The 12,970-nt window shown below is 32.8% G+C and overlaps 1 protein-coding gene across 1 annotated transcript; it reads left to right on the forward strand.

The window, feature by feature from the left end:
- The first annotated feature begins 77 nt into the window (after positions 1-77).
- LOC129799639 (calcineurin B homologous protein 1) lies at positions 78-1,106 on the forward strand. The gene is made up of 2 exons (XM_055843716.1): positions 78-264; positions 386-1,106. Exons 1-2 carry the CDS (start codon positions 198-200, stop codon positions 889-891), a joined length of 573 nt encoding a protein of 190 aa, XP_055699691.1. The 5' UTR covers positions 78-197; the 3' UTR covers positions 892-1,106.
- Positions 1,107-12,970: the final 11,864 nt, after the last annotated feature.

Below are 12,970 nucleotides of genomic sequence, written 5' to 3' on the forward strand. Positions count from 1 at the left end.
ATTAGAAATTATTTTTTCTACGCCTCCTACTACATTGCAGGTAGATAAATCAAGGAAACTGTCCCAAGAACTCGGTTACTCAGCTGTGCTGTAGCTGCTATTGTCATTTCGTCATTGACCAGAAAAATATTCCTGGAACCTAAAGTCAAAGTGTTTTCTCTATTTTCTCTCAATTTTAGCAGTGAATTGTTAAAATAATGGGCAACAAGTCATCTCTGTTGCTGCGTGAAGAGGAAATTGCACAGATTCAGGAGGAAACAGGCTGTAAGTGGCATTAAAAATGCATGTCCAGAATCTCAGGGACAAAGTCTCAAGTTCATGGATCAATTGGGGCTGCTTATGTAAGTCCGGCAGGATAAATTAGTTTTAAATTGTCTTCCCGTAGTCACTCCAAATCAAATTGAACGTCTGTATTCCCGGTTCACGTCCCTGGATCGCAGTGATTGCGGAACCCTTTCCAGGGATGACTTCTTGAGAATCCCAGAATTGGCCATAAATCCTCTGTGTGATCGTATTGTTCATGCGTTCTTTGTGGAGAGTAGCGATGACCGTGTCAACTTCCGGCAATTCATGACGGTTCTAGCCCGTTTCCGGCCACCAAAGTCCAATGGGAAGCGCAACAAACTGAATAGTCGCACGGATAAGTTGCGGTTTGCCTTCAAGATGTACGATCTCGATGACGATGACTCAATCTCACGCGATGAGCTCCTCAGCATCCTCCACATGATGGTGGGAGACAATATTAGCCAGGATCAGTTGAATTCCATCGCTGAGAGGACAATTGTGGAGGCAGATCAAATGGGACAGGGCACCATCTCATTCGAGGACTTCTGCAAGGCTCTGGAACGAACGGATGTGGAGCAGAAGATGTCCATTCGCTTCCTCAATTAATTCCCAGAGGAAGGAATCTGCTGCAACGCAAATGCACAAGAATCTTAACCAAATACGTCGCGATGCTCTCTCGTCGACCAGCCACTTAAAGTTGCACAGCGTGGATTAGAATCATTCCGCAGGTGATAAGATCCAGTGAGATGTGTCTTATAAAAGAAATTATTAACATGAATTTAATAAAAATAGAGCCAAGGATTTTAGTGAAGAAGGAAAAATTGATGTTTTGCATACCTCCAGGCGCTTTTTCATTTTTTTTTTGAATCAACGGTTCTTGGAACGGCACGAGGAAAAGATTATTTTGTCACTTTTGCACCCACATCTGAGGGAATTTATGATTTTTGTCCTGCTATTTAGTGTTTGGAGCTTTTTACAGGGACAGAATAGGCAGTTTTGCGCCTGTCAGAGGACATCGTAAATAAATTTATACTCCAGTCTTTTTGGTTTCTTACATCAGAGTTGCTAAAATTGTAGATGAGAGATTAAATCATTGATTTAACTCAACCCAAAACTTGACCTCATTGGTATTTTTATATGCTAAAAAATGGGTGGCAAAGCGTCCCAGACTTTGCGAAATACTCGAACTCATGACTTGGATGCTGTACCACAAAAGTATTTCACAACTGATTTAAACCGATTCATGAATCACTCAAAATATTGCCCAAAGTGGTTAGAATTCTTAGGATTAATAAAATTGATTTTCAGATAAAAATTAGTTATCGGTTCATAATGGTTTTACCGATTCATAAATCATTGGAACCGGTTCAGGCTTATTAGAAATTCCAAGACCTTTCCAACGAGCCCAAATATTAACCCCTTCGGTTAAGAAACACGCTCTCTAGACCTCTAGAGCCTTTTAACCCTTTAACGACGAGACAGTTTTCGCGGACCGAAAATCAGCAATAAAAATGAAACCAATGTACAAAACTAGTAAAGGGTCTTATATCTGGCCTTCGAAAAGCCAACAGTGTCTGATTTGGTGTATTTTTTGTCTCTATCAACGATAGTTACAAAAATAGCCTAAAAATTTAAGTAATTTTTCTGACAATACTAATGAATCATAATTTTCAATCTAATGAAAAATATTATGTTTGAGTATTGTAGTTTCTTTTCGTAAAACAGTTTTGCTTAAAAAAAATTGGAAAAGTATAAAAAATATTTAAAATTAATTTTCATTATGAGAATTTAAAAATTCGTCATTTTTTAGCTTAGAAATTTACTACATAGCAAATAGCTGGAGACTTCCAAAAAATATCCTAGATTCCTTCAACCTTCTATTTTGTAATTATGTACAAATATAAGGAAAAATTATTTTCTTTATGGGACACCGGTGTTCCAATCGTCCTTAAAGGGTTAAACCTTTTACTTTGAAAAAATCCGTTATATGATTTAACTGAGAAATTATTCAACATGAAGAAACTCGCACAATTTGTTTCCGAGAAATTCCAAAAACAACATCGTTTTGATGGGGAGGAGTGAATGAGACCCATACCATCAAACAAAGGTCTTGGTATAAAGGTGTCTACACATTGAGAACAATTTTCGTCAAAAATTGCTTTTTGAAGAAAATTACCTGCAGTTGTGTACGCAGAAACATCAAAATTCTGTCAAAAATGCAATTTTTGATGAAAATTGCTCCCAATGTGTAGAGGCCTTAAGGCAAAGGTACCAACTACCAACTTTTGTTCTTGGACAAACCCCAAAAGTATGCAAAAAAGCACTAGAGCAAATTTCAAAAGTTTTCCAAAAACTTGTATAGACGAAAAGTTTGACCAGGGTACCTCTAATGAATCTAGAACACAATGCTCGCTTTTTAATCCGGACAAGTTCACGACGGTTACATTTAACTCTTTCGTCTCCTTTGGGACTCTGGGTACCCATGGAAAAAAAGAATTTTTTTGGACTATTTAGAATCGATAAAAATCCGATTCTTGTGGATGATTACAAATTATAAGGATGTCCAAATCTAGGATATTTTTTGCAGGATCCCAATTAACTCCTGAACATAGATATTTTTGGTCAAAAATTGTTAATTTTCGATTTTCTGCTTCCTTGCAGATATTGTGACTTTTTTCATATTTCTAGACCAGAATAAGGAAAAACCTCTCGGGGCCAATAAGTATGATAACTAACAATTATAGATTACATAAATTCGAAAAATATTTTTTTCTTAAATTTTTAAAAAACTTGTTCAAACTTTTTGGGTACGCTCGTCCCCAAAAATCTAAAGGTCAAATGTAAGGTTATCCCGCCAATGCCCGCTATTTGCTTTTTGACATCAACCTTGTAACAAAATTCCAAGCGGGAGCGACATTTTTGCTTATATGGCCGATAATTTTGACATTTGGCAGTGCGGGAAATTACTTTCGGGGAAGTTTTTCCTGTTTTTCCTGATTTTAATGAATTCTGATTGTCGATGAAGTGTTTTTTTGGCTCTTGAGAAAGCTTAATGCACAATAACATCGTCTTAAGAGAAATGTGTAAAATATTTTGAGGAATCTGTTGGCAAGCAAGAATTTGGTGTCTTCTTGACCATTTCCTGGACATCCCACAAGATACTGGTCAATAATTCTTCTTGTTTTAGTAATCAACATTGTAAAGGAGTCATTTGACACGCAAAAATTATTCACAAAATTGATATTATTGGCTTTTGGGAAATTGAAGTTTGTCTCCTTTTCGTTCTTTTGGGTACGAGAGTACCCATGAGTTTTCCAATTTCCTAGAGACGAAAAAAATTCTTTCTCTACAAAAGTATCATATTTGTCCACTAAAACTTACAATAAAGTGAGTTTTACTGAAATTCGTTCGCTGGATATGTTATGGTCCGGAAAGAGTTAAAACGATATTAAAACGATCAAACTATAATAAATTTTATTGTCATAACTGAACTTGAAAATTTCAACAAACCTTTCCAAATTATACTGCCGCTCGAATTAAAATTCTCAATTAAAAGTAACGCAGTCTGAAGAATACAGAATTAGACAGAAAAGACATTATATTCGAGTACTCCCACTTCCAAAGACTTCCAAGCACTTTATTTTCAGTTGTACACCACTTCCGATTCTAATATCTCCCCCTGGCCTCCGGAGGACCCTTATTTATAATTTCTGTTTGAATGGACACATATTTCTTTTCAGTCAGACTAATCAAAGGAAAGAAACAGGAAGAAATGCAGAAGTTACTATACTTCCCGGATTTCCCGGTCATATAGGTTGTTATAGGTTTGTATGGACGAAAAGTTAGCCCAGGGTACCTCTAACTAAAACATATCCAAAAATCATTGAAAGCTTGGACCTTACTTTGAAAAAAAAAAGAAGAAAAACATGGTTTTGAAGGGGACGGGGTTGAGTGAAAATGGAAAAACGACCGTCCGTGATAATGTCCACTTTTGGGGGAGGGGGGGTCATCGAAGACTAGAAGTCGATATCTTACCGTTTGACTTCTAGCTCGGGAAGAAACATAAAGTCAAGTAAAAATAATAATTTCCGAAAAAATGATTAAACTACCAGTACTTAACCGATTGATTACCGATTAAGACCGATGTACCCGCTCTGAAAAAAATGTCTTGTTGAACGAACAAATGGATTTTGTTGAAATTTTGTCAAAAGGATGTTATTTACCAATTTGACACAACTTTTTATTAAATTTTATAAGGAAAAACACCTTTTTGACAAACTTTTAACAGAAGATCCAGTTGGCCGCCTATTTGACAAAACTTTTCCATATTCTGTATGGAAGAACATCCTTTTTACAAACTTCTTTTGTTAATTTGACAAAAAAAATTTTTCAGAGCTGGTTTAAAATTTTATAACCCTTTTCTCAAATTCATAATCAGGCAAATCGGTTGAAAAGCCCTCCAAAATTATTGACTTTTGACGTTCAATATAAATCAAAATGGAGAATTTTCCGGTCATAGGTATGTTTTGACGAAATTTTCGCCTGGGATACCCTCAAAACATATTCGAAAATCAGTGAAAAAGCTTGGCTTGGAAGCATTTTAAGAAAAACCGAAAAAACTATGGTCTTTTGGAAGGGTTGGAGAGGCGTGGGAGGAAAAAGGACAAAAACGTCTGGATATAAGTTTTTTTTTTTTAAAGTGAGTCATCGCATACTGGATGTTGATATCTTTTACCGTTTAAAGTACAGAGCGGTGACAAGTTGAAAAAAACGGAGTTGTCTCTTTGAGTTCGAGTAGTGAAATAAATTGAATTATTTTACCAAAGGGATTCCAAACAATCTCAGCTAAATCTTTTTATTCAAGAACGGTTCATCTTATGTTGTTAGCGTTGTTAGTGTTCAACGAACAATTTGTAAAGGAGGATTTGACGATGACTTTACCAGACCAAACCATATTCTTATCATTTTCAACTTATGAAAAGGATTGCATTTATAGGAACGTGTCTCTTATACAGAAATATTCACCTTGGAAAACCGTTAAGGTCTCCGAAGATCGTAAACTTGCAAATATTAGGTGATTTTATTAACAATCTTGGCAAAGCTTCATGCCATGTTGATGCTCAATTTGTACTAAAATGGTTCTTGATACTCTCTGATTACGGAAAATCGTTTAAGTCTAATAACTTCTAAACTAAAAAAAATAAACTTGGCGTATTGTGTGTTCTTTCTGGTTTCACTAGAACCGGGAATATAAGAGGTTACAGTTCAGGAAATTTGAAAAGTTATATTTTCAGTTCTATTTGACCGAATTTGATGAATAATGGTCCAAAATGTCCAAATGAAAGGTGTTAGAAAATTCTGCAACTTTCTAGGACATTTCAGCTTCATAAGATCAATGACAGGGGCGCCTTAGTCCCAAGAACTAATTTTCATAACGCATACTTATTATCTTGATTCTTGCTTAAACGATTTTGATGATTACTTCAGTATAATTGTATTGGAAATTATATAATGTCTATATTTCTTCAATACATATTTTTCGTAATTTCGGTACATTTTTTTCTGTTTTAGGGGCTAGATTGATCACTTACGCTTCATTTTGGCTACCAATTAGCCGATCATGGAGACGGATCGGTGCCGATTTGTTCACCTGCTCCTTACGAATTTTGTCCTTTTAACCCTTTAAGGACGAGAGATTCAAAAATTTAGGTTCAGAAAAATTAATTTTTTCCCGAGTTTTATAACAAAACATAACCGTACATGGCCGTTAGAAGAATTTTATTTTTGGGTCACCGGTGACCAAATACCCAATTGACCTTAAAAAAAAAAAATTTAACAAACAAAAAAATTTAAAATTTAGTTTAAATTAATTAGTTTAAACTAAAATTTGTTTAGTTTTATTAAAAAATTTAATTTCATCAGATTTACATTATTCATATTTTCCATAATTTATTCACAGTTCTTTTTAAATGAAGTCACAAAAATTATTTCTCTATAAAATTACCATAAATTTTCCTATTCTATCCCAGTAGTAGCATTGGATGAATCGTCTTGAATACTTTTACAAGCCATGGAGAGAGAATTCTGTGCTTCTTGAACACATTCTTCGACTTGTTTATCAATTTTGGCCATTTTCTCACTGCATTCCTGCAGCTCTTGTAGGGTTTCTGTGAGCTTGTCTAGTGATTTTACGAATTTGCCAGCAGCATCTCCTTGAAATGTGGGTCCAAGTCTTTGAGAACTTCCTCTTATGTCCTTTAAAATTTCACCAATGGATTTTTCTTCCAATTCTTGTTCACTCCTTTCAGTGGAAACTTCAAGATTCTCCCTCAAGTCTATCACTGAGAAATTTCGCAGCACTTCCCCAATTCCTTGAAATGTTGTCAAATTTGTGTTGAGCTCCGCAATGAGATTACGTATTTCAGAGAGAATGGCATCGTTCGTATCTTCCTCCTTGGTCAATTTGTCCATTTTGCAAGATATTTCTTCTCATGAAAAGATTAAATTTGTTCTGAACTCAGACTACTTGTTTTCAGTCACTTAAATATATTGATCAAACATTTTGCAATAAAATTATCGAGTCCTGCGCAGAATGAATTTAAATTTAGAAGCGAAACGGTTTACTATAGCAAGATAAGGACTTCTCTGACCCTCACAAAATGTTGTAGATTTATTTCTAATCAGTTTTTTCTTAATTTTATAGATGAATAAAGTTCTTTAGTAATTCATTAATATCGAGAAATTTATTAAAAAAAATTAAATTTAATTAAGAATATTTTTTTGAAATTTTATTTAAAAAATTTAAAAATTGATTTTTGGAGACCTTTTTGACAAACTGATTTATTGGTAGACAAGATTACTTAAAGAAGATTCATTCAAAGTAAAAAAAAAAATTCCCATTAGCAAATGAGTTAAACTCGTACATGAACGAAGTATTATCGTTTCCATGATCACAAGTTCTTTTAGGGGGCAGTGGGGTACCTTTGAATATGGAGCACCTTTGTAATTGGGATTTTTCACATATTTTTAAATAAAATTGAGTCGTGTGTTATAATTTAGCTGCACAAACAGATTGAGAAGCTAAATTACATTATGATATATTTTAGTTGCACTTAAACATAGGAGAAATATACCATTTTCAAAGGTGCCCCACTTGCCCCTATAAGAGGAAATATGATGCAAAATACACCGAAAATGGTAACTTTTTGTAGAAAATTCTCTCAAAAATCTAAATTTTATTTATTTATGTTTTTTGAAATATTTCGTTTACGTACAAGTTTAACTGTGTTATCACACTTGCACATTAAAATTTTAATATATGATTCACATTAATTGTCGCTGGTGAGAGTCCAAATGTGTAATTTGTGTGTTTGAATCATTTTATATTCAAAATTTGATCTATTTGTTGATAAAAAGGTAAACTTGGCCCGCAAAATTTGATATAAATTGATTTATAGCATTAATTCGAAAAACGAGTTACGCCGTAACTCATCTTCTAATAGAAAATATTTTTGTTTTCGACTACAAATGAACCCACCTTGAGTTATTCTTGTCCACCGAAAAATAAGTTTTCAGAAAGGTCTCCGAACTTCAGGTCCAAACGGTTGAATTTTTAAAATTTTTAAATGAAAATTTCAGGAAATATATATTATGCTATTTTATTGCTTTTATAGAGCTTTAATTAAATAATTTTTTTTATCATGTTGACAAAAGAAATAGAGAAAATATGATGTGTTTTTAGTGTGGGCATTTACAAAATTCAGAACAAAAAGGTGCATTTGCCGTATTTAATGTTTGGCAAATTTTGGAAATTTGTAAGTGATGAACTTGCACAAAAATACATTTTATTTGTTTATTTAGATCGTGTCCTTGCTCGCAGGATGATTAAAAAGTGCTTGAAAAATTGTGCAATAAAGATTTGTCGTTGGAAAGATCAACTACATTTTGGACGACCTCTAACATTGACGACGATATTGTGAGTATCTTAGTTGAAGAAAATTTATGGATCAAGTTGAAAATTATGTGAAAATGTTGAAAAATAAAAATTTCATCGTATTTTGCGGTTTAGAAAATATTGGATACGTTTCCAAAATCGATTCATGAGTTCCGTAGTTCCGTATATCATTTGAATGCAGGGAATAAGGTGAACCGTATGAATGTGCCCATTTCCTTAAGAACATTTTTTTGAACCGATTGATAGTTTTGAGAAAAAAATTTAATGTTTTAAGGGGGAGTGTCAGGCCGAAACTTAGGGGAAGATGGGGCTACTTTGAGCTGCGGAGTTAGGTTGTTATACGACTTTTTCACCTATTTCTAAAGGAAGCTGGTTCTTACAATTATTTTATTTAGTCCCACAATTATTTGGTTTATTCAAATTACATCACGTTAAAACCTAGTTTCCATTAGAAATATGCGAAAAAATCGTATACCAATGTAGTTCCACAGCTCAAAGTAGCCCCACCTCCCCATATAGCTGTTTTTCGCGATTTTTTCGAAGTGAAGTAAACGACCGAGATTCTTGAAATTTTTGATATATGTTTATACATATTTAAATTACTTAAAAAAAATTTCGAGTACAAAATGGCGATCTAATACGTAGTTCAATGGAGTAGTGCCTTATTTGCGGGAAATCTGCAAATTGTAATTCTTGTCTGAGAAAAAAAATCTGAAATAAATTTTCAATTTTCATTAATGTATTTCATAGTTAAACTAAGAAAATCGCGAAATCAGATATTAAAACAAATTGAATTGCAATCACTAAATACTCAAAAATAACCCACCTTTCATGCGGCCATCGCTGTCTTAGCGTTCCTTTCCAACCTTCAGGGGGAAAGACGCTGGAAAACCCCTTCTCAGGCTATGAATGTTTTCGGCTTTACACTTTTAGAAATTATCAATATATCATTATAAATTTTATCATGATATCAGTTGTGTGCAGCGTATATTATGCAAAAATGCCACTCTTACCAATCTTTTTAAGAAAGTTTTGAAAACATCACTTAAGGGAAGTGTACCAGCGATTGGCAGTATTCCTCGGATCATCAGGTTAATACCACATTGTTGCTCCAAATTAAATGATTTTTTAAAAATTATTAGCTACTTTTTACCATTTAACTCTCACAAGAATACAGTTCATTAACTCAGATTTAATTTATAAAACCAATTTTCCCTGAGACACTTGATTAAATTTCTGACGATCCGAGGTACAGAGTGCAAGTTTATAATTACACATATTTTTTTTATTAATTTATTGTAAAAATTAAAAATTCAAAAGCACAGATATAGTTAAAGGGATCACTAATGTATCAATTAGCAAACATAAAAATACCAAATAATGTTTTGTGGATTGTATTTTCAACTAAATATGGAGCATGTTTCTTAACATTTCGATTCGGGGTACTCTTCCCTTATACTAAACAAGGATTTGGAAAATTTATAATTTTGGAAAATTTTTAGCACAACTTTTTGGGATAACCGGATTCTGAAACTGCACAAAATTCTCTGTTTATTTCTGCAATAATCAAAAATCGAAAAATGCAACTCAAATCGCGTAAGTGCGATGCTCGAATATTCGAATAATATTTTGAATATTTTGAATAACCTGCTGTGAATATTTCGAATATTTTGTAAATTTTTGTGGATACTTGTAAATATTTATTGAACATTTTGAAAGGGTTAGTTGGGTGTTAAAAAAGCAGATATTAGTAAATACTAGTAAAATCAGTGCTTAAATATCATACAAAAATCTTCTCATAATCATATATTAGGTTAACATTATGAATCTCCTTATCTTTAGCCATGGTGAAGAATACCCAACTCTGACTATAGGAGCAGTCATCAATTTCACCTTGTAACCACCTTGCAATCTCATGTATAGATAAATTTTCTCCAGTTGGAAGAAAAGTGAATCTGGGAGCTTTTTTGCTCCTCTTGATGTTGTTTATGAAGGAAAGGACAGACCCGAGCGATAATGTATATGTTGTGTCGTGCTGGTTGATTCTCTTGGATTCTTGGTGACTTTATCACAAGAAATAATATCGTAAATTACTGACGGCTTGGAGAGCTAAAAAGTTGAAAATGTCTGGTACAAAATAAAGGCATCCCACTCATTTTCCACCCACTTTCTTGGACTTCTTTCAGTTTGCTTTTCAATTCTTGAGCCAATGTTTTGCGGTGAAAACCAAAAGATCTCCTTTTGTGGTTGGATAACTGATATTTTATATTATACTTGTATAGGCATATTCTGTTTTGTTTGTGGCTATTGTTTGTTGGTTTGATATAGGAAATGAATGGTTGAGGATTCTGATTTTGAGATGAACTTTTGGGGTAGAATGATTTCGGGAGAAGAGAAATGTTGAGAAGAAAAAAAAAGAATTAAACTATTGTTGAGGAAGAGTTGTTATCAAAAGCAGCCTCTTTTGGCCATCACATCCACTTGGTGCACATAAACTTTAATTTACTTTTGTGTGCGTTATCGTTTCGATTGATCTCTTATTCAAAAGGTTTTCCCCTCGAACAAGTTAATGCTTGGGGGCGAAACAGGCGGAGGTAACATTTTCAACAAATGGGTCCTTTTTCGGTGTTATAAAAGTTCCTTTTTCCAAAGAAATCCCAGATGTTGGGATGACGAGACGACAGGTGAAAATCCAAACGACGAGAAACACATTTTACCAGAAAGAGGATTCGTCAGGGTAAATTGGAAAATGTTATTTTATTCTCAGGGCATAACTTTACGAAGGGAACCTCTTTTCTGGAATTCGCACTACACATTACATATACATATTTGGAAGTTTCTGTTATTTACAAAGGCAAATTAGAGGTAAACAAACACACTTCAAATGAATAATTAATTGCTTTTCATCTAATTAAATTATAATAAAATTTTGAGGAAGACTAACATGTAGATGAAAGCGTCTAAATTTACAAATTATAAGCATTTGCGTTACAATTATATTTCATAGGGCCCTATATTTTCATGTATTACAGTTAGTTTTCTCCATGCTAGTAAAGAACAATTTAAATCTGAAATGCATTAGATTTTTTTTAATTAAAAAATAAACATCTATTTGGCAATAGTAGAGTAAAAGAAAAAAAAATAATATTAAGGAAATTTTGTTATCATCATCATTTTCAACCGTTTATGACATTCAGTTTAGCAGGCATTCCAAGGGTAGATTCTGAATTTGATTCAGCCACCTTGTCCTAGGTCTGCCTCGAGATCGACGCCTTCTCACAATGGCTTGCATCTTTTCTAGGGATGTTTTTTTCAAAAATTTTTATTTTTATCATATTTTTTGTCTATAACCCAAGATACAGTTCATATTTATTTGATAACGTACTCGTGAAAATAAATTGTTATACACGAACTTTCCCGTTTTTGAAATTTCTTTAAAAGTATAAAAATTTTGAGGGTAAATAGAGTTATCCTTAAAATAATAGAAAATAAAAAAAACACATAAACTTGCTTAAATGTTCAATTTTAAATAATACAGAAACACCTTAGTAGAAATTTCTAAACCTAAAATAATTTCTTTGGTCTAAAATGAATTAATTTTTATTCAGTCACTAAATAAATTTGCAAATTCGATAGAAATCTCACCGAATATCAGTATTTTCGCTTCGATACAAAATTTATTAAAGTATTGTTAAAGTAAATTTATTCGCTTCAAACTTTATTGATAGATCATTAATTTATATAATTTTGTGAGTTTTCCAATACACATAAAGTGAAATAGTCCCAAATTGTACCTGTAAATTGAACTTTGACATGAACTCACAAATAAATAAATAAAGTTGCGCCCAAAATTGATTTTAGTCATTTCAGTTCATATTCAAGAGGCACAATCGGTTGAAGCTTATTTATTTATTTATTTAATATTCTATGTTAAACGGTTATCTATACGAAATTAAATTGTATCTCACCTAAAATTAAGTTCCATAAAATATTACTTCCATATTTTTTAATGTGACTACTTTTTACTGTTAATTAGACATTTAACACTTCGTAGAACCCTAACTAAAAGTGTCACGGAAGGACCAAGTGGCAGCCGCCGCCACTTATCGAATTTTACATAATATTTTGATATTTTTACTTATATTTAAACATTCGGAGCTTTAGTCAGTTCTTTTCTGTTGTCTGAATCAGAAATTTCATCTCCTTGGGTACTGTATCTAAAGATTTTTAACATTCGATGTTTTCATCTTTATCAGAATCATGGGGTAAGGGTAAGTGGTCTGCCTTTGCATGCGGCAGCCCTTGAATGTTTCAATTTTTCTCTTATTTTTTAAAGCAAAAATTCTACTTTATGAACAATAGTTAATACTATTAACTATTTTCTATTAACTTTGCTTAACAAAATGGATTTTGAGCTTTGGGAAATAAGAGAAAAATTGAATAATTCCCATAATTATTCATATTTCCCAATTCAATATTTCCCATAATTCTTCTCAATAATTTGCAAAAACACTTTCAATTTGTTCTTTTAAGGCTTTTATACACTAACAATCAAGAAAATTACATCTGCAGAACGTCAAACTCCCATATAAAATGCATATGGCAGCAACTGCCACTTGGTCCTTCCGAGTGCAGTTTTTTTGTTTTTGCAATATATTTACATTAATATTTAATTTTTATTAAAAATTTTATAACGAAAAAATAGCCAGATAAATTCTGCACGCATTCAAT

The sequence above is a fragment of the Phlebotomus papatasi genome, chromosome 1 (genome assembly GCF_024763615.1).
Source record: "Phlebotomus papatasi isolate M1 chromosome 1, Ppap_2.1, whole genome shotgun sequence".
NCBI lineage: Eukaryota > Metazoa > Arthropoda > Insecta > Diptera > Psychodidae > Phlebotomus > Phlebotomus papatasi.

What these genes read in the sequence shown, in the direction of transcription:
- LOC129799639 (XM_055843716.1), top strand. Translation starts at nt 198, where the DNA reads ATGGGCAACAAGTCATCTCTGTTGCTGCGTGAAGAGGAAATTGCACAG. An exon ending in GATTCAGGAGGAAACAGGCT is followed by an intron (nt 265 to 385) that starts GTAAGTGGCATT and finishes GTCTTCCCGTAG; the next exon opens with TCACTCCAAATCAAATTGAA.